This window comes from Helicoverpa armigera, chromosome 6, assembly GCF_030705265.1.
Source record: "Helicoverpa armigera isolate CAAS_96S chromosome 6, ASM3070526v1, whole genome shotgun sequence".
Classification (NCBI taxonomy): domain Eukaryota; kingdom Metazoa; phylum Arthropoda; class Insecta; order Lepidoptera; family Noctuidae; genus Helicoverpa; species Helicoverpa armigera.
Window position 1 is genome coordinate 5,428,068 of NC_087125.1, and position 18,797 is coordinate 5,446,864.

The window sequence follows — 18,797 nt, forward strand, 5'->3', positions numbered from 1 at the left end:
GGGAAACAGCAGCTTTCACCATACGGATTGATATCTCGTATCACCGGACTGTCATTGACCTTTTTGCAGCGAACATGCTATAAATGAATTGCTCATATCCTGCTTATGTGAAGAACATAATCCTCTTATAGGCGGTCAACGTGCCCATCATCAAACGTGGCGGTACTTTATCAGTCAGTGTCGCTTATTTTGCCAGTTATCGCTCAGAAAATAATTGTGCCAAAGCTACACGTGGTGGTGCACATAGGATGGTGAGAACGAGATAGCTAAAAAAACTAGTTGTACGAACTTGGCAGTGAATTCTCTTCACCCATAATTCAATGAAAGTATACTCAATTACCTCGCCGTTAGAGTTGATTTTAACTCGACATGGTGTTCCACCCATGCCGTTACGTGTTTGAGTCATCCACGCGGACGCAGACGACTGTGCTCGTGGTTAACTTGTAAAGTAGCTTAGTGAATAGTAAGGCAAGCGGACGTCACGCCGGACGTCTACTCCTCGTAACATATTGACACGATCGCGACCGGGAAAAATACCGATCTTAAAAAAGTCTCATTATAAATTAAATTAAGCTTAAATTTTTCCGTAACTGAAAAACGATAACACAATAGGTCCCTTGCTTAATTTTAAAACAGGTGTCCTAAATGTGTTGAATATATTAACCTAAATGCAATAATACAGAATTGTTCCACGGTAATATTTACTATTGGTCGGTATCGTGTTATCAGCTACTGTCGGCTAGTAAGCCGCAGGAGCAGTTTTATCAGTCCATGGTAGTTCGATGGTGTTCATCGCCGCACGTGGTGTTTCCCGCCGCAGCTCACACCGCAGTGTGATGCAATGTTTGTATGACGGTGCTTCAGAATTTCGGCTGTGCTACATCTTGCTGTTTGACAATGTGTAAAAGTGTTTAATTTTATTAGTGTTCGTCATTGAAGTCGCCAGTTTCCACAAAGAATTTGTTATTTATAAACGTTGATCATGGCGAAAGTGAGTGATATTGATGTTCTGCCGCCAAAACCGATGGAAATGTATTCAGAGAGTACTGAATCTGGTGATAAAGAGTCCAGTGAAGGAGTTCGATTAAAGAAAGAGTTGGGTCTGATGAATGGAGTGGCTATCATAGTTGGTGTGATAGTTGGTTCAGGAATCTTCGTGTCTCCAAGCTTAGCACTAAAATATGCCGGTTCCAAGGGCATGGCACTAATCGTGTGGGTACTCTCCGGCTTCCTGTCGATGATCGGAGCTCTCTGCTATGCAGAGTTAGGTGAGTAAAAAATATATCACGCAGAAGCAAAGTGTTGCCGTCACGGTTAACATTAATTAATTACAAGCGTTAATTGTATTATCAAGGTGTATTGAACCTGTTACGCAGCTAACGCAGCTAACACCTACAGGTGCTGCTCTGTCTTTCATTATCTTACGCTAAACTTATCACAATAAATCAAAACATGTAACATTTCTTAAATAAGCATAATGACAGTTAACGCCCCAGAACTCAACTATTCTTCAATCCGCGTTGTTGTTAAATTACGATAAAATTGTAATCTACCCGACAACATAGCTAATCCAATAAGAAACGTTTATCTATTCTAATAGGATTCCTTTTGGCACTCCAAAAATGTCTGATTTAATTTTTCTAAAGAGCAAAAACTGAATGGATTTAGTGCCTGGTTAAATCATCCACACAAGTAACGAGCGGTCGGTATTATGTAGGTACCTACCTAGACATACAATACTCCTTTCTCTTCAAACAATTCCCGTCGAAGCAGCTTGAATAGAGTTCAAGACAGATGATGCAATAACCTCATTAGCTTACTCCGCTTAGTCTTCTGAGCAAAATCTTAAAAAGATCTCATGGGCCATAGAATCCCCAAAATGCGAAGTGTAAATATATACTTCCGTTGGTTATTTAATAAGTATCATGATTGAATAAATTATGATCATTCACACCTTAACGAAAGTTTAATTAAGTACCAGAAACAATGTTACACAGTTAGCAACAGAATCTAATTTTGGTGTCCAAGCGAATTATTAATTTTCAACCATTGATTGTGTATTTGATAAAAGCACGTGGTTTCAACTTAGCGCAAGAATGTTTTATTGCGGAATCTTCAAAGCCGTTTATTTATTCGATCCTTGACTATAAACTTTGTACAAACTATGATAAGGAAAGTCCTTGAAAAACAACATGCAAAAGCGCTGCTCTAGTTAAAAATTAAGGCAACTTCTGTTACTAGCGCGAAATTATATATTTTCATCATATGACAGTTTGTGCCTACTTTCCTTCTATGAAAGACTTGACCTAAGGCGCAATGCAGACATCAAAGTATAACCCAGTTATCGACTGAGTACGAACGCTATTTGCAGGTGGTACCACTACCTTGCCTTAATACCATTTCATAAGTATTCTTAGATATAGTCTGCCTGATATTGAGAATTTTTATCAAAGAACATAATAAACGATACCTATCTAGGAACACACTTTTATAAGAGTCAATCTTAGTTTTACGCCTAGCTCTCTCTCCCATTGAGTAAGGGCGATCAAAAAATATAATAATAAAATCGAATTACAAAAGCATTTTAAATAATGCTATTTTCCCAGTCACTTCCAATTTTTCTATCAGGAAACGCCTGAAACATTTTATGGCGGAAGGACAAAATTAAATGCAGTTAGTCGGCGTTATCTTTAGAGGGCCATAAAATAATTCTCATATCATATCGGGGATTTTATGGCCAAACTGGCCTGGAACCTGGAATAATATTAAATATTAGGCACATGACACCTTTTAAAAATGGCTTTACAATGTGAGGCTAAACCTAAATAAGTACATCGATATACTCTCCTGACAAACACGCAACGCAAACAAACTACAATGGAACAAAGATAGTCCAAAAATATTGTAATATCCATCGTAAAGTTCTGGCAAACGACAAACTCATAAAACAACGTTCGCGAAATTTACAACCCCTCTTTGCTGTACCTAGTAATTTGAATGCAGGCAGCTGCTTTCTGGCAGTTTTTGACGAGGTAGACTGACCCAAATTTTAAAGTTCACAGACCGTGACATTTTACAAATAACGAAGTTACTTTGAGGGTTGGACGGTCCAACCCTCAAAGTAAAGTAAGGTCCAACTTGGACCACTCAGAATTCACACGTGCTCGTAACGATTAGGTAATCATGAACAATAACACACTTCAATGTTTTGGTATGGTTTATGAATATAATTATTGCCGATAACGAATGCTACCTTTACAGTAAATACTAAATATCCCTCAGTATAGCCATGTGGCAGATCACAGAGTTGGCATTAATTAAACATGCTTTAACATTTTGAACTGGTTCAAATTAGATTTGACCGGTTATCTAACGCAAATCGAAAATGTGTCAAATGTCAAGTTATTTTGGAACTCTGCACGCGGAAACGAAGATTTTAAATGCTTTATGCATATGAACAAAAGCCGTTTAGACATGCATCGGTCAACAGCAACGTTCTATTTAGCGCGCTGTTAAGAAAAGAATTCCAATAATATGCTGACCTTAAGTCGGGATTAGGGTTAGTAATGCAACTATCTACACACCTACTGTTTATATAGGGTTGTGTACTTATCTCAATTCGATTGACTCATTCGATTATGGTTCACTATATTAGGTTACAAGAGGATAATGCTCCACTATTAATAATGGCAGTTAGGTATTGAAATTCGATAATTAGTAACCGTTAAAAGTTTTTACATCAGCCAAAAATCGTGACCTCGAATTAACAGTTATACAATGTTCCACCTCTTGCACTTGAAACACGTGCGTGAGATGTATAAAACTATGTACAAATGAACTTACGTAGGTATCTATAACGTATTCATTATATTTATATGCAAATTACGTTGTTCTCTACATATGAAATTATTCAATGATGTTACATCACTCAGTTTCCAAAATAGGAAAAGACGCTAACAATATTTTGAACGCCAAGGTTTTTGAGATGCGTCTAGTGAGCGCTCCAATTAAATCGTCCGTAAAATATGATAAACGATAAACAGCGATACAGGAGAGTTATGTATAAAAAGGGCTTCCCTTGTGGATAGCTCTCGGTGTACAATTCGTTAATCATAGTAATCTTCCACCCTACGAGTAAGATTTGAACGTCACGAAACAACAAAGTCGATTTCCCTTTACCATAAAGCCCTTACCCTTCGCCAAAAATTGGACCTCAGCGATATGACATACAGATAGTCTTTTCAAAATGAGTAGGCCAGTTCTCATCCAATTGCATTTAATAAAATAGGCCATATTATCTACTAAGCTTGCCTCCGCTTCAGTATCTTCTCAATGAAATGTACCTAATGATAGAGTTTCAATTTCAGGTACAATGATTCCAAAATCAGGGGGTGACTACGCTTACATAGGAGAAGCATTTGGACCCCTACCAGCATTCCTGTACCTGTGGGTGGCACTGTTCATCCTGGTGCCCACAGGCAACGCGATCACAGCGCTGACCTTCGCGGAAAACATATTGAAACCTCTTTGGCCAGCCTGCTCGCCGCCTGCCAGTGCTGTGAGCCTCATAGCTGCTTCAATTACCTGTAAGTATCCAGAAATTATTGATCGTATTGTTAACCTAGGTGTAAGCATACCATCACCTGATCGGCCCCTGACTCTATAGCGCTCTGGCGAAGATGCAACCACAAACAAGCTGAAATGAGGGAGAGATTAAGTAGGTTCTTATAACGTCATATATTTTTACGTATTAACTAATTGTCTTTTACCAAACGGTAAAATGCTCCTGAAAGTAAGTAGTTCAAGCCTGACCACAGATTTCAACCCACGCTCACTATTCCGCTTTAGATTATCTACTAGATCGATGAGGCTGACCAAATTGATAAAGGATAGGTAAAACAAATTAATATTTCATGCCCAACCTACTTCTTTTTTGAAAAATGCATATTACATATATAGCCTTCTTATATCAATTTTGCAAAGCTAAGTTTTCATCAAAGTATCTGCTTCTAGAGTCATCTGCAGTTTCTATGTCACGAATAATTAATTGCTGCCACGCGTGGGATGGATTCGTACATAAAATAATGTCAAAGACATGTGGTGTCTGGTGCCACACTTTACATTCAACTATGACTGCTAAACGCAGGTCTTTTATTTAAATGCTTGTTAATCGTGATGATCGACAAAGCAGAAAATAACCTATCCTTGAGTAATAAATAGAAGAGATTCTCCGGTTAATGACCCACAGAAGCCGGGAGCGAACACACGTGTTTGAGTAAACATTTTTTCCCCCCATTTCATGTCAAGTGTGACTGTGTAACTACAAGCCGATTATGGGAATGATGACGTCAAGGGCTACCCCAGTTAGTTACTAGGCCGATTGGATAAGACCGATTTTTTATGTTTACACAGTTCTTACAAATGTTTGCTCTGCGTAGCCTCGTTAGACGGTATTGTTTGCGTCTAACCAACGCTATTATTCACTTCAATTGATACAAAGTCATCTTTGTTTTGTTGTGTAACCAGTATAATTTATTGCATTATCAAACAGTATCCTGAATTAATTCAAAAGAATTTGAGACAAATCAAAAGATGTTACTTCGACATGTTTGCCGTTGTTATTATTACAGCTATTCGATACATACTCGATTTCCATCCCAATATGGTATTGGCTGCTTATGGATAAGGTCCACACATATTGCAATCTCAATCATACTCAGAAATCTCAATATGAAACCTGTATCGATGTTCTGCTTCCCAGAATCTTGTTCAATGATTTTAAGAATTCTCTCACGCAGTTCTCACAAGTATGCCTCGTGTTTTGCTCAACAATAAGAAATCATTTTTCGCCGTCAGAGGATGCATTATCATCACCCCATGCTGCGAACCGGTTTGATTCCCTGGAATTGAGTTCCAGCGATTTATTTGCGTTTTTCAAAATAAGTGTTAAGAATTAGGGGAGCCGGTTATTGCAGATCTTGTTAGCAAAGGCCTTTTGTGTGATTGCAAAGCTTTGCTGAACTTATGTCCCCTTTTTCAATAATTGAATCGGATATCTTACATTTACATAATGATTGGGTACTCTTATAATGTATTTTTCTTGAAACGAATCTATAACATAACACACGACATAGTCCTACTGGTGAACCTAAAAACAGAAACTGCTCTATAAAAAAGCAGAGTGAGTGTTATTTTAATAATTCACCTCAAAAAATCGACCTAATAAGAAGATGTTAACACGTCAAATAGCCACCCAGCCCTTTTGTGACGGAAGATAGTCTAACAAGACACGATCGCGCGATCTATCATTGTAAAGCGAAGCATTGTGCTTGAGGCCATTGGCTGTCACGCCAATAGGGCAACTGTGTCCGCTTCTTTATCTCCCGCTAGGTATATAGGTGTATGTGGCGCGGTCGGTGAGCTGATTGCGCCTGACAGGATAATGAGAGCTTCCTCCCGCATGGTACTGACACACGCTCTTGTGCGGAATTATCACGCTCAACGTATAGTAAGGGCACTTAATAACTGGACCCGATTTTGCCATTACAATGTAAACGATGGCTTCCGTACGAGTATTGACCCACATTGTGCGTAAGAGCAAGGAATTTCCATTGACCGATTAGGTTATGTGTTTTAGATTTAACTCGTAGATAACGCCCGTCTGTGAAATAGCTTTGAATCCAAAAATATTTCCCGCCACTAGCATATGTGTGTCAGGTTCGTAGCTTCAAAGGGGGGTCTTTCCATTTAGCATTCCTTTCTGCATTGTAAGTCCGAAACAATGTACATGCTGCTTTACAACCACAATTCATCAGAACAAATAGTATGTTGCGTGTAATCATGAATAATCTCATTTGTTCAATTGTTTCATTCCAGGTTTCCTAACAGTTATAAACTGCTACAACGTTAAGTGGGTGACGCGAGTTCAGGATTCGTTCACGGCGGCGAAAATTCTCGCGTTGCTGGTGACATTCTTCGCCAGCTTGTGGTACTTATTCTCCGGGCACACGGAGAACTTGGAGAACATGATGCAGGGCACGATCACGGAGCCCGGCCAGCTGGCCATCGCATTCTATACGGGACTATTCTCTTACTCCGGATGGAACTACTTAAACTTCGTCACCGAAGAATTGAAAGAGCCATATAAGTGAGTTGTCAAAAGATAGTTCATTTATTTTCTGAATATTGAAATTCTTAAATATGTATAGCCAGACGTTGCACGCGTGACGATATCAATTATTATTATCGCGGTTCTTAGGTCCTTATTTATAATGAGTTTTATTGTTGGCAACAAACAATAGTACCTACTTATATTATTGAAAGTCGATAAGCTCGTTGAACAAAGTTCTCATATTAACAGATGTTATTATGCGATGCATTAGTTAATGATCCAATAATATTTTTGCCGTCATTATCTAGTTCATCTCATAGTAACGGGTCATTTGTTTAATCATATTGTAAACACAATAATAATCGTACATCACTTTAGTGTAAACTTTAATGAATCATGAGAATACTCCAACTGTTTGTTTATACATATCAACTTATCAAAACTCATTTGTTTCTTAATTAGTTAATTGACATAGATAATAAGGTACCTATTACGTGCTGATTTATAAGAAAGTTTGAGAATTTTGCAACTCATTCAACGTTATCAGTCACACCTACTTCGAATTCGTTTAAAGATAAGTTATTTTAATTCTCAATCTACAAATATGAAATGCATTTAAGTAAAACAAAACTTAGACTGGTCTCATCCTAGTAATCCCCAGAGTGGGAAAATAGGTTAGGCTTAGCGATCCTACTCGATGCTTTCCCTACAAGTTTTCTGAAAACCAAATTGATAAGACCCACCTAGACCTTTAAGAAATAAACCGGCCAAGTGCGAGTCGGACTCGCGCACCGAGGGTTCCGTACAAATCCTGTATAGATAAAAAGTGAGTCTAGCGCCAACCGTTCAGTTTAGAACAATCATAGTTATGATTATTTTGTGAGACCAAAATAGTTAATATTTTTTATTTTATAATATAACTAAAATAGTAGGCCAGTACCTTGTAAAAGTTATTTTATTAAAGTTATTTATATACAACATTTTGTAGTCATCATTCAGAAATCTGATTGAAAATAGCTAATTAAGGTCATTGGGCATATCTGACCCATTTTGTAAAAACTGGCGGACATGAATCAAAGTAGTTTTAAATCGTGGAGAATGGTATGACGTTTCTTTGAATATAAATATTTTATCAAAATTCCATGGAGACGAATGTCCAGGATCGTTTGACAAATATAAAAGACAAGCAGTTTCAGAGGATTGTACAGGTTGCACGCTAGTTTTTATTGTTAAAGACTTTTCATAAGGAAGGAGGATATCAATTCGGATGACCAGGATCTGATGAGGATCTGGAAACCCTGAGAAATCGAGGGCAACTCTTGAATATTGTAGGCACGCATCGAGTCAAAACCAGACATGTGAGTGTATTTTTAAGGGTACTGGTAAACAGTGAAGGTTTTTAGCTGATTTGATCATGGAGACTACAGAGAGTCGAGGGAACTCCTGAACGGTATGTTGCAACTACCACGTGTTTGGGCTTATTTTATTCGTATTGGCGAAGACTTTCCACATAGATAAGTTTGACTGCCATTGTGGGATCGATAGCAAAGATCAGATATAGTTATGGGAACTCCTTTACAATTTATAACGTAACCGTGTTGGAGCTTATTTTATTTTAGGTGATGAGAATTCACTACTCATTCACCTAACGAGCCCCAGTTTCAGGTTTTTTTCGAAACTGCCTGACGACTTGTAACTGTCGAATTGTAACAACGACTGCTAGAGTGTAGGATTCGGGGCTGCTGGCTTTACGTTTCTAGAGCCTTGACAAAAGTGCAATTCTGTCCTTTTCTTTGTTTTATAAAGTCGGCTTTATTTTATTTTGTAGCATTTTACAAACAAATCCAACTTCAAACATATACCTAAAAAAGCAACAAGAAAACAAAAGCAAGAAAGAAATTAAAAAAATGATAGGTGCATCGATCTAGAAGTCGGTGTCCAGAGAATGCATCTATATTTATTTAACCACCGAGATCTAGACCGATGCATATAAACAGTTTTCTTGTTGTTTTTAGAAGTTGTTTTTTTGTAAAAGTTTTATTTTAACTTTTGTGAAAAGTTCTCGTCAATACGAATAATATAAGCCCAAACACGACGTTACTAAAACATACCGTTGAGGAGTTCTCTCGACTTTCTCACGTCTCCATCAACAGGTAAGCTCTAAACCTTCACTGTTTGATAGTATCACCAGACATACATCTGAGAATCAAGTTTTAATCCTATGCATGCCTACAATTTCTGATAGTTGCCCTCGATTTCTCAGGATTTCCATCATCAGATCCTGACCTGATGACAATGGAAATAAACGGCGAGTATACTCTTTTACTACAAAGAAATATTTTCTCAAATCCGTCAAACTTGGTCGTTTAAATTCCCCATTGAAATGAGGAAAATATTTGATTTGATTTGATAATATTTTAATATTTTATGTAACTTCAAATTTATCATTTTCGCAATTTTTCCTTTATCTGTACTATATAACGGTGCTTCTTGCCGAATTTCAAGATTCTGAGTTCACGGGAAGTACCTTGTAGGTTTTGATTCCCTAGCGTGTGACGGAAATTCGTATAAGGTTTCGGTATAACTACTGTATCTTTTGATCGCGTTAACTTAGAAGTTTGATTTTTTTACTGCCTAAAGGGACAATAGACCTAGGTATTTGGTATAAATTTCAATTTGATACCTTTATTCGTTTGTGAGAAATAAGGTAGTAAGTTTCATTTTATTAAAATATTTTTTTTTACATTATATAACTAAAAAAATGAGATTTTCGTAATTTTTTCTATATTTGCATTATATGACAATGCTTCATGCCAAATTTCAAGACTCTGAATTTACGGGAAGTATCCTGTAGGTTTTGATTCCTTTGCGAGTGTCGAAAATTTGTTGAAAATATCGACATAATCGGTTGTATCTTTTGATTGGCTTGGCTTAGAAGTTTGATATTTTCACAGCTTAAAGGGGCAATAGACCTGAGTATTTCATGTGAATTTCAGCTTGATACGTCCACGCGTTCTTGAGATAAAGGGTCTTGACAGACAGACAGACAGACAGACAGACAGACAGACAGACAGACAGACAGACAGACGGACAACAAAGTGATCCTATAAGGGTTCCGTTTTTTCCTTTTGAGGTGCGGAACCCTAAAAAGAGCTATCTCAAATATCAAATATATCTGAATGCTCAAAAATTGTATCATCTTCTTTCAGAAACTTGCCTCGCGCCATCTGCATCTCCATGCCAGTGGTAACCCTTGTCTACGCTCTCACCAACGTGGCGTACTTTGCTGTACTCACCAACGATGAGATCTACTCCTCCCAAGCGGTCGCCGTCACCTTCAGCGTCAAGATCCTCGGCATGATGTCCTGGGTCATGCCACTGTTCGTTGCTTTATGCACCTTTGGCTCCCTGAACGGAGCTATCTATGCCTCGTCAAGGCTGTTCTTCGTTGGAGCTAGGAATGGACACTTACCACTTGCGATATCACTGATTGATATCAGGAGGTTGACTCCAGTGCCTTCGTTGTTGTTCCTTGTAAGTATTGGTTTTGCTTTCCTTCTTATATCTATGGTTACGGTCACATTATTACTATAGGAGTTTATAGTGAAAGCGTTATTTTATTATCTGTGAATGTGTGTATGTATGTAGGTGAAATAAAGTAAAGAAAGAAAATATCTACAGCTTTCACATGTAATAAATTTATTCTAAACAATTATTAACGTATATCGTCGCTGCTTAATTATTTAGCTTCCTTCTGTCAGTGATGTCAAAAATCTATTATTTACTTGGTTCATAAAGAAGGTTACCACAAAGTCAAACGTGTAAGATATAAAAAAGCATATTAACTGCAACAAGATAACTTGACATGGTAATCAATGTTTTCATTTGGTCACCTTAATTAAAGCTTTTTAATTACTTTTAGTTGATTTGATCAACGGGATAGTGTGATTTTATGATGATTCCTCTGACACGGTCATATTGGAAAGTTGATTAAAGTGGAACCTAATTATTTCAGTATTTACGTTTACGCATCTCCATCTCCCAAGCCCTTTCCCAACTACGAGTATGTATGTAGGGGTTCACTTTCAGTCTAAGTGAATGCACCTTAGTACCAGTGTTTTACAAGAAGCGAATGCCTATCTGACCTCCTCAGTCCTCGGCGTAACCCAGTACCCCTTGGTAAGACTGATTGTCAGACTTACTGGCTTCGGAGTACCCGTAACAACCGATAACCGATTACGTTTTCACTGTAATCGGTTTATTGATGATGTAGCTACTTACAACGTGACGTCCACTGGTTAAAATATAACAATGTGGAACATAAAATCTTTCCTTGTTTCAAGCTGTATAGTTGTTTTTAACTAAATATATTTTAATTGGATAACCACCATGTTTATCGGCAAACGCTCTATCAACGCAGACATTAGTCAGCCTAAACTTACTTCCTCCTTAATTACCTACTGTTTATTTTTTGGAACTAGTTGTTACACATACTTCCCTTATACGCCTTTGTAAAATGTTAATACTTGTTATTGTTAAGGGTTTGATCCAACACTTCTAGATTTATTTTTTTAAATTAACTTGCGCTTCGCACCTAGGTACTTATTCGGCTTCTCTAGGAAGATTTTCATTTTAATTTTGAAAGGTCCCGTTGAAAGAAAAATGTTTCCTTTCCCACCTATTATAGATAGTTCAACTCAGATTTGCGCGCGGCCCTATGTGTGCGTCGGCTTGTAAATATACAACTTTCATTCGTGTGACAGTGACGTCGTCCGAGCATGACGTGTTCTTATCACTTTTTCTTATGGGTACAGTCGTTTACGAAAATACTAGTTATTCGCGGAGAAATTATTAAGGAGTAAGATAAAGCGTTTCAAAAAATAAAACGACATTCAAAGCTTTTTATTATTAAATATAGTTTTCCATTATTTTTTCATACGTCTTTTCAAATTGAGATTGACAGTATCTAAGAATTGAATACTCCTTAAGTACATATTTTCTAGCTCGGGGTACGTGGACAATAAATAAAAGTGTGGACTAAGAATGTAAAAAGAGGTATAATCTAGTATAATAATGTAAACAAAATGTGTGGGGAATTTTAAAAAGTTATATTGCTTCGCATAATGTCGACCAAAATAACAAAATAATGAAACTCATAAATGAACGTTTAAGTCAAATTGATGAAGGGATGTGGCGTAATACTTGTCGACATGTAGAAAAGAAAAAAGAAGAATACTATAGACATTTTGACATTGGAGTCAGAATTTATAATTCTCCTTGGAGAGTAGCGAATCCGAAAATTCATCATTTGATTTTTCAAATAGCGATTCATAGTCATTATAAATAAATAAACATTAAATTACGTAATAACTGTTTTTCTTTAAACCCCCGTACACAACCCCTAAATAACTGTATTGTACCCGACTGTACCTCTTGCCACGCACACAAAGTTACTGTATATGTACAAGGGTTACCCACACATAAGGCCGCGCGCACAACTGAGTTGAACTTACTATACAATATATTCTAATTTTATTGAGGTTACTTTCTTTCTTGCCTGTTTTAGCCCATAGATGTATAACTACCCATTTAAAATGACGCGAAATAAAATTGCAATTAAGGTCACAAAAATGTTTTCAGATTATCATGAAGTAAACTGTACATTTTTTATATTCCAGTGCATAGCGACGTTGATGCTGCTGCTATCTAACAACGTGGAGTCCCTCATAGTGTACGTGACTGCCGTGGAAGCGCTCTTCACCCTGGCGTCTGTCGCCGGCTTATTGTGGATGCGGTTCACCCGACCGCACCTCCAGCGTCCCATCCGCGTTAACATCATCCTCCCGATATCCTTCCTCATCATTTGCACCTTTGTGGTAATCTGCTCCTGCTTCACACATCCCATGGAGGTCGGCATTGGCGTAGCCTTCATCGCCATCGGTGTCCCCGTATACTTCATCTTCATTGTCTGGCAAAACAAACCACAATGGATGATCTCAGTATGCAACGCCTTCAACCTAGCCTGCTCCAAAATATTCCTCTGTCTCCCCGAAGATTCCAAGGATTTATGATCTTTATTATTATCTGATAATATATTGTGATCTGATTAATTATTTTTGCTATTTTAATTTTACTGTTTTATGCCAATTTGCATGGCATATGGGCTGGCATAATATTAAGTACAGATCTGTTATAACTTAGATAAGTTGATGATTCCTATGCAGTTATAGGTTAAGTAATCTATATGTGAATAGATGTTAAGTATATGACAATTTGATAATACAAAGCAATCATTGTTCGTACGTGTGTTTATTCAGATGTTATCACCAATCCTGTACGTCACATTACTTATTTATTTAGCTGATGTACATAGGTGCACAATTATAGTAATACATAATCGTATCCTTAATTTAGGTTTCGATAGATTTTATCGTGACCTCTGTCAATACACAGTTACCTAGCTTTTATTGCAATTTCAGTTGGACTAAGAACATTTCATAAGGCTCATGGTCGCAGGGAACACTTAGGGGTCAGCGCAGATACTGAGGAGCAGAAATCCATTGCTTTTGGCCGTTTTGCATTCGCAAATTGTGCTTTCAGATGACTTCATAGTTCTCTATCAAGACACCCTTTTAGGCCCTTTGAGTATTACATACCTCGGCAGGTTTTCCTGAAGCTTGCACTACGACGAATATATATTTTTTTCTTTTGAATTTAATTAATTAAATTCTTCACCCAGTATGTTATACTAGAGACCAAATTTTTACCACGAGTTTTTTCCACTGGGCTTTTCAAAGCCTGTTCAAGTCACCCCGATTAAGAGATAAAATAAAGCTGAATTTCGGGAAATGGTAGATAAAAGTAGTCACAAAAAGACCCCTCGGTATTTGCACAAATGGTCTATCACATTTAAAAATAAATACAAGCAGGCAGTTGCTATATAATTTGTTGCGCCACTTCTATATTTCTTCAAAGTAGCACAACCGAGTCAGGATACATTTATCTACAGACACTATCCCAGTATTATATTGTGCAATACTTGCATACCTACCTATACCTTTAAATCTTTAAAAACCATCTCCTTTATCACATAAAGGCAACTAGACTAGGTGCTAAAGCTTAAAAACATTTGTATCTAAACGACTTTGAAATCTACAGCTAGTTGATTGAGTAAGAAAGGAAATAAGACACCTAGAACGAAATCCCGTTAGAGCCCAACATCGAACATAGCAGGTCACATCACAGTTAGACCTCTTTTAAACACTTGGTTAGCTTATCAAACTAAATGTTACTGCCCCTGTGCTCGAGCTCTCATTTACACTCATGTTATTGAGTCGTATTATACAAGTAGGCGCTCACGGTAGACAGGCCTTGGTGGTGATAATTAAAATCTGACAGCAATTTACAAGCAAGGGCGTTGAATTAAATTTTGATTCAGTAGTGGTACCTACCTATATACTCTATGAACTGTTATTTAAATTGCTTTTTAAAGCATTTGTCAAATCTGAAATCGGGCGATTGCGTAGATTTTTTTAGGAACTTTGTCAAAAGATCAAAATAACCTCCTATTCAGCAAGTTATTGCAGACGTGTATGTATAACTGATACAATTAAGGGGTGTCGTCATCACCACTGAAGAGACCGTTTCGCTACGGGATTCTTCGATCGGCTCTGAAACACAAAAGCTAAAAAGCTGTTCGTCTTTGGTCCTCGTGGCCCCTCTCTAAAAGGCAGAAGACGGCACAAACGCTGAGGTTTTTAGTGGGTGCGGGCCCCACATAACCTCACCGTCTCCCCGGGCGGTGTGTGTATGCGTCAGGCATTTTCCTCAGCTGAAACAAAAAAAAAAAAGGCTTTCAATCAGTTACTTCTGTCTATCCCGTGGCGGAGTTGGAAAATAGACAACTAGAATAGAGAACAGATACTCGTAGGTGAATCTGTAGGTACCTACCGTGAATGGCTTTTGGCACATGGTGAACTTCACGAAAAACATCGATGTTGATATACCAAGTCCGTGAAAGCGTGGTGGCTAATGTAGGCTACATTGATCATCACGATATCTTCTCCGTGTGGGACAATTCCTCATACTTCTTTTCGTTAAAACATTGCCTTGATGATAATGTATTTTAGTCAAAAACACAATCCTTCTTAGCATTCGGGTAAATACCATCCCAACATTATGCATGCATCAATATACTGCGTGTCCAACACAACGTCCCGGTTGGTCGCTTCCTACCTTGACAATTTCCTATCATTGTATATTTTGTTCACTATGCAACGACGTTACAAAATTTTACCTTGTATGAAGCACCATACCTAATGCCCTATGTGTATTGTACACCCAGATATATCCTTATTACATTCGATAAAAAAAAACACTATGTACAAAGAAAAATTAGATTCCAACGCAATAATTAACTCACGTCATGCATGCTAACTGATTTCCGTCGCCATAATTACTGTAACTTTATAGCACAAAAAGAATAAACCTCAGCGTAACCTAGTATTTCAATTATTTGTCCAACAAATAGCTAACTTGCTCGCGTATAAACTGGCCAGTTTTTTGACCAAAGCGGTGTTATTTGAAGCGTGAAAACTGACGTGCTCAGTTCTTAAATCACGTACTAATATCCACTGTTATGATCAAGTCGCGACGTCGTCGCCATTGTATGCTTACCGTGAAAATTGGCCAAATTAAAGTTTCGTAACCGTTACGGAAGCCTACAAAACGTCTACTTCAATACACAAGTTTGTGCTACAATCATAACCAACAGTGCAGGATATTTCCGCGTGTTTTGTCATAAACAGGATATGCCGAACGACATTTCCCACTGTCCATGAAAAGTTGGTTTAGGAATACAGTAATGATAGAACAAATGTAGTTTATTTTCACATGTTGACTTACAATTGGGTATGTAATAGCAAAAGAGAGAAACAAACGTTTCAGAATGGCACAAAGAGTTGCTTCGGTTTCGAGGTTTGAGAAGAGAGACAGTTCATGGCCATCATTAGACACCACACATATTGATAAAGCTTGAATATCTGGTAGTACTTAGCTGTTATTTACCAAAACTGGCTACTACCGGAATGTGCATTGCCTGCTTATCTCCCCAAATTCGTCCCGGACAGGCGGAAATGGGTTGTTATGGTAAACGAAAAACTAACAGTTTATCAAGTTTTATTTGCTTTGGTAACGTTTACACTATTTTATAAATTTAACACGTGGGGAGTACCTGCACTGCCTTCCTAACAGGTTACAGGTTCACTTGCAAACAGAGGGTTAGCATTTGTATAATAGTGGATTATAACGTATCTACGGTTATGTTTAATGAATGGCTAAACGGAAATAACAACTGGGTCAGATCGACTAGGTAAACATTGGCTGGTAACAGAACCATGGAACGGGATGACAACCTGTCGCAGAATCTAAAACTATCATGTTTAAACTGATTCCCTTTGTTTTCTATTTTACCAATACAAAACCATTCATTCCCAATGGTTTATATTCCATAGAAAAGCGAATCTCGACGGAAATGTACTAAACAATCTCGGGGAAATGAATAGAAAATTCCTATCCACCAATATGCTTACACGTTTATGTCTGTTTATGCAAGTCGCACTGGTTAACGTCGGTCATCAAATGCTCGCATGTTATGAAAAACTCTAGCATACTTACATGTTTTTAATTGATGTTGATATATAATAATATCGATTAGAGTGGTGTGTTGATACTCGCTATCTCTCCCTGTGGATGGGAATGTTTGCTTTGGGCGCAGTCAGTAAATACCACTACAAACAGTAGAATGTCTACAAGTTCGCACATCGCTCGACTGAGCACTAGTAAACAGATATCAGAGCAGTTTAAAAAAGCAAATAAATGCGATTGTGTCATTAATAAAATTTAAGTGGAGTAAATACTTAAAGTTAGCACCCACTCGGGATTTTTTTCTGAAGAACATCGCCCTTCCTTTGATATTGTGTCCTTTTGACTCTCTGTAATCTGTCATATTATGATAATACCTTTAGATTACGTGGTATCGACTGAGCAGTATAAAAAGTAAAAAATATTCCACGATTCTGGAGTGGGAATCTGAGTCTGGAGTGTAGGTACGTAACTCCCTCCCTTATTTAATTTGACTAAAAATCCATGAAAAAGTATAAAATATCATAATATTGGGCCGAAAACCATGACTCAAATTGATTTCCTATAACTACTAATCTTTAATCAAAACCAAACCAACAATAAAGTAAGAAACAAGCAAAACTTACACTCATGAAAATTATTTCTAATGTTGCTGAAAGATAACCAATATACCCATTTAGATAGTAGTTATAGGCTAAAAATATAAATTATCGCCTGCTAGAGTAGTTGTAGTAGTAAGGAAAAATTACGGTAAAGATAAACATGCAGTTATCTAAGCTAATAAATAAATAATGTCCGATTTAGTAATATTTTACCACGCCGATAAAATACAGATTAGGTATGTTCATGCAATATTAGGTCTTTTCTGACGAAAATTTTCATTTTTTCTTGGAGAAAAACTACAGCAACCAACCGGATCCAGAGGACCTAATATGATTGAGAGAGGATATTCGGACCAGCCCTGGATTCAACCCTAGGGTTTAACTTTTGGACACTAATTCCGTCATTACTTGCTTATAGACGCCGAGTCATCAAATCTGTAGACTGAAGACAGATGACTCAGTGTTGATAATGATCTAACTTCGTAGTGCATTTATTTATCTTACAACATATTATTTTCATTTTTAAATATTATATTATAAAACAAAAAACATTTAAAAATATAAAAAAATTGATGGCCACCGAGATCGGGCACAGGGTCCAAGGTACCGGTGGTTAGGGTCCCAGAGACAGAAACCTCCTCACAATACATGCCGTTGATCCAGCCGCCCAACGAGAGCCTCCTGAGGTGTTGGTCGAGGCTCTTGGCTATTAGACCATTGGTCAATAACAGCCGTGTCGACAATCCACATGGCGACAACCTCGTATCTAACTTATTATTATCATCTTCTCAAAACGATCTGGTGAAGTGAGCAGCACCCGTTCACGAGTAAAAAGCGAGGATAGCGAGTTTCCCCCAAGAAGAAAACCCATCTTAACACTGCACTATGGGATGACATGCTGCCCTTGCAAATGTGTTGAAAAGATCAGATAAGCAATCGCTCCATGGAAAAAAAGTATAGGTATTCAGCCGCATCTGGTTACACTGAAAGTTGACCCCACACAGGTATTTGGAAAAAGACGAGACGGATGGAGGAAAATAAATAAGTACTTATAACGTCTAAATAAACTAAATAAGTAATCCCTCCATTCAAGAAAAACCACTAATAATAGCCCTTTTATACCGAATGGTGCCCCACAGGGAAGGCGGTCACTTAGCAGTATTGTTCTTATGTTAAAAGAAAAACAAATCCCATCAACAACAATGGGAACAATTGCAAAGGACTTTCATACCCTAACGTAGTGAGTAAGTCGATAATAAATTGTAAATAGTCAATATTTTGGTCCCACATTTTTTTCCGTATGCACTCGAGTGGTATGACAATCCAATTATCACAGTAAATAGCTTAGTCACATGAATACCAACCTTACCTATACTAAAACAAATTCCAGGACTCCATTGATAAAATCGATGAGCATGACAAGACCTTGCTTGGTTCGTATA

The 18,797-nt window shown here is 37.5% G+C and overlaps 1 protein-coding gene across 1 annotated transcript; it reads left to right on the forward strand.

Moving 5' to 3' along the window:
• The first annotated feature begins 452 nt into the window (after window positions 1-452).
• LOC110376957 (large neutral amino acids transporter small subunit 1) lies at window positions 453-13,409 on the forward strand. The gene is made up of 5 exons (XM_021335617.3): window positions 453-1,268; window positions 4,368-4,586; window positions 6,877-7,147; window positions 10,321-10,645; window positions 12,790-13,409. Exons 1-5 carry the CDS (start codon window positions 983-985, stop codon window positions 13,180-13,182), a joined length of 1,494 nt encoding a protein of 497 aa, XP_021191292.2. The 5' UTR covers window positions 453-982; the 3' UTR covers window positions 13,183-13,409.
• Window positions 13,410-18,797: the final 5,388 nt, after the last annotated feature.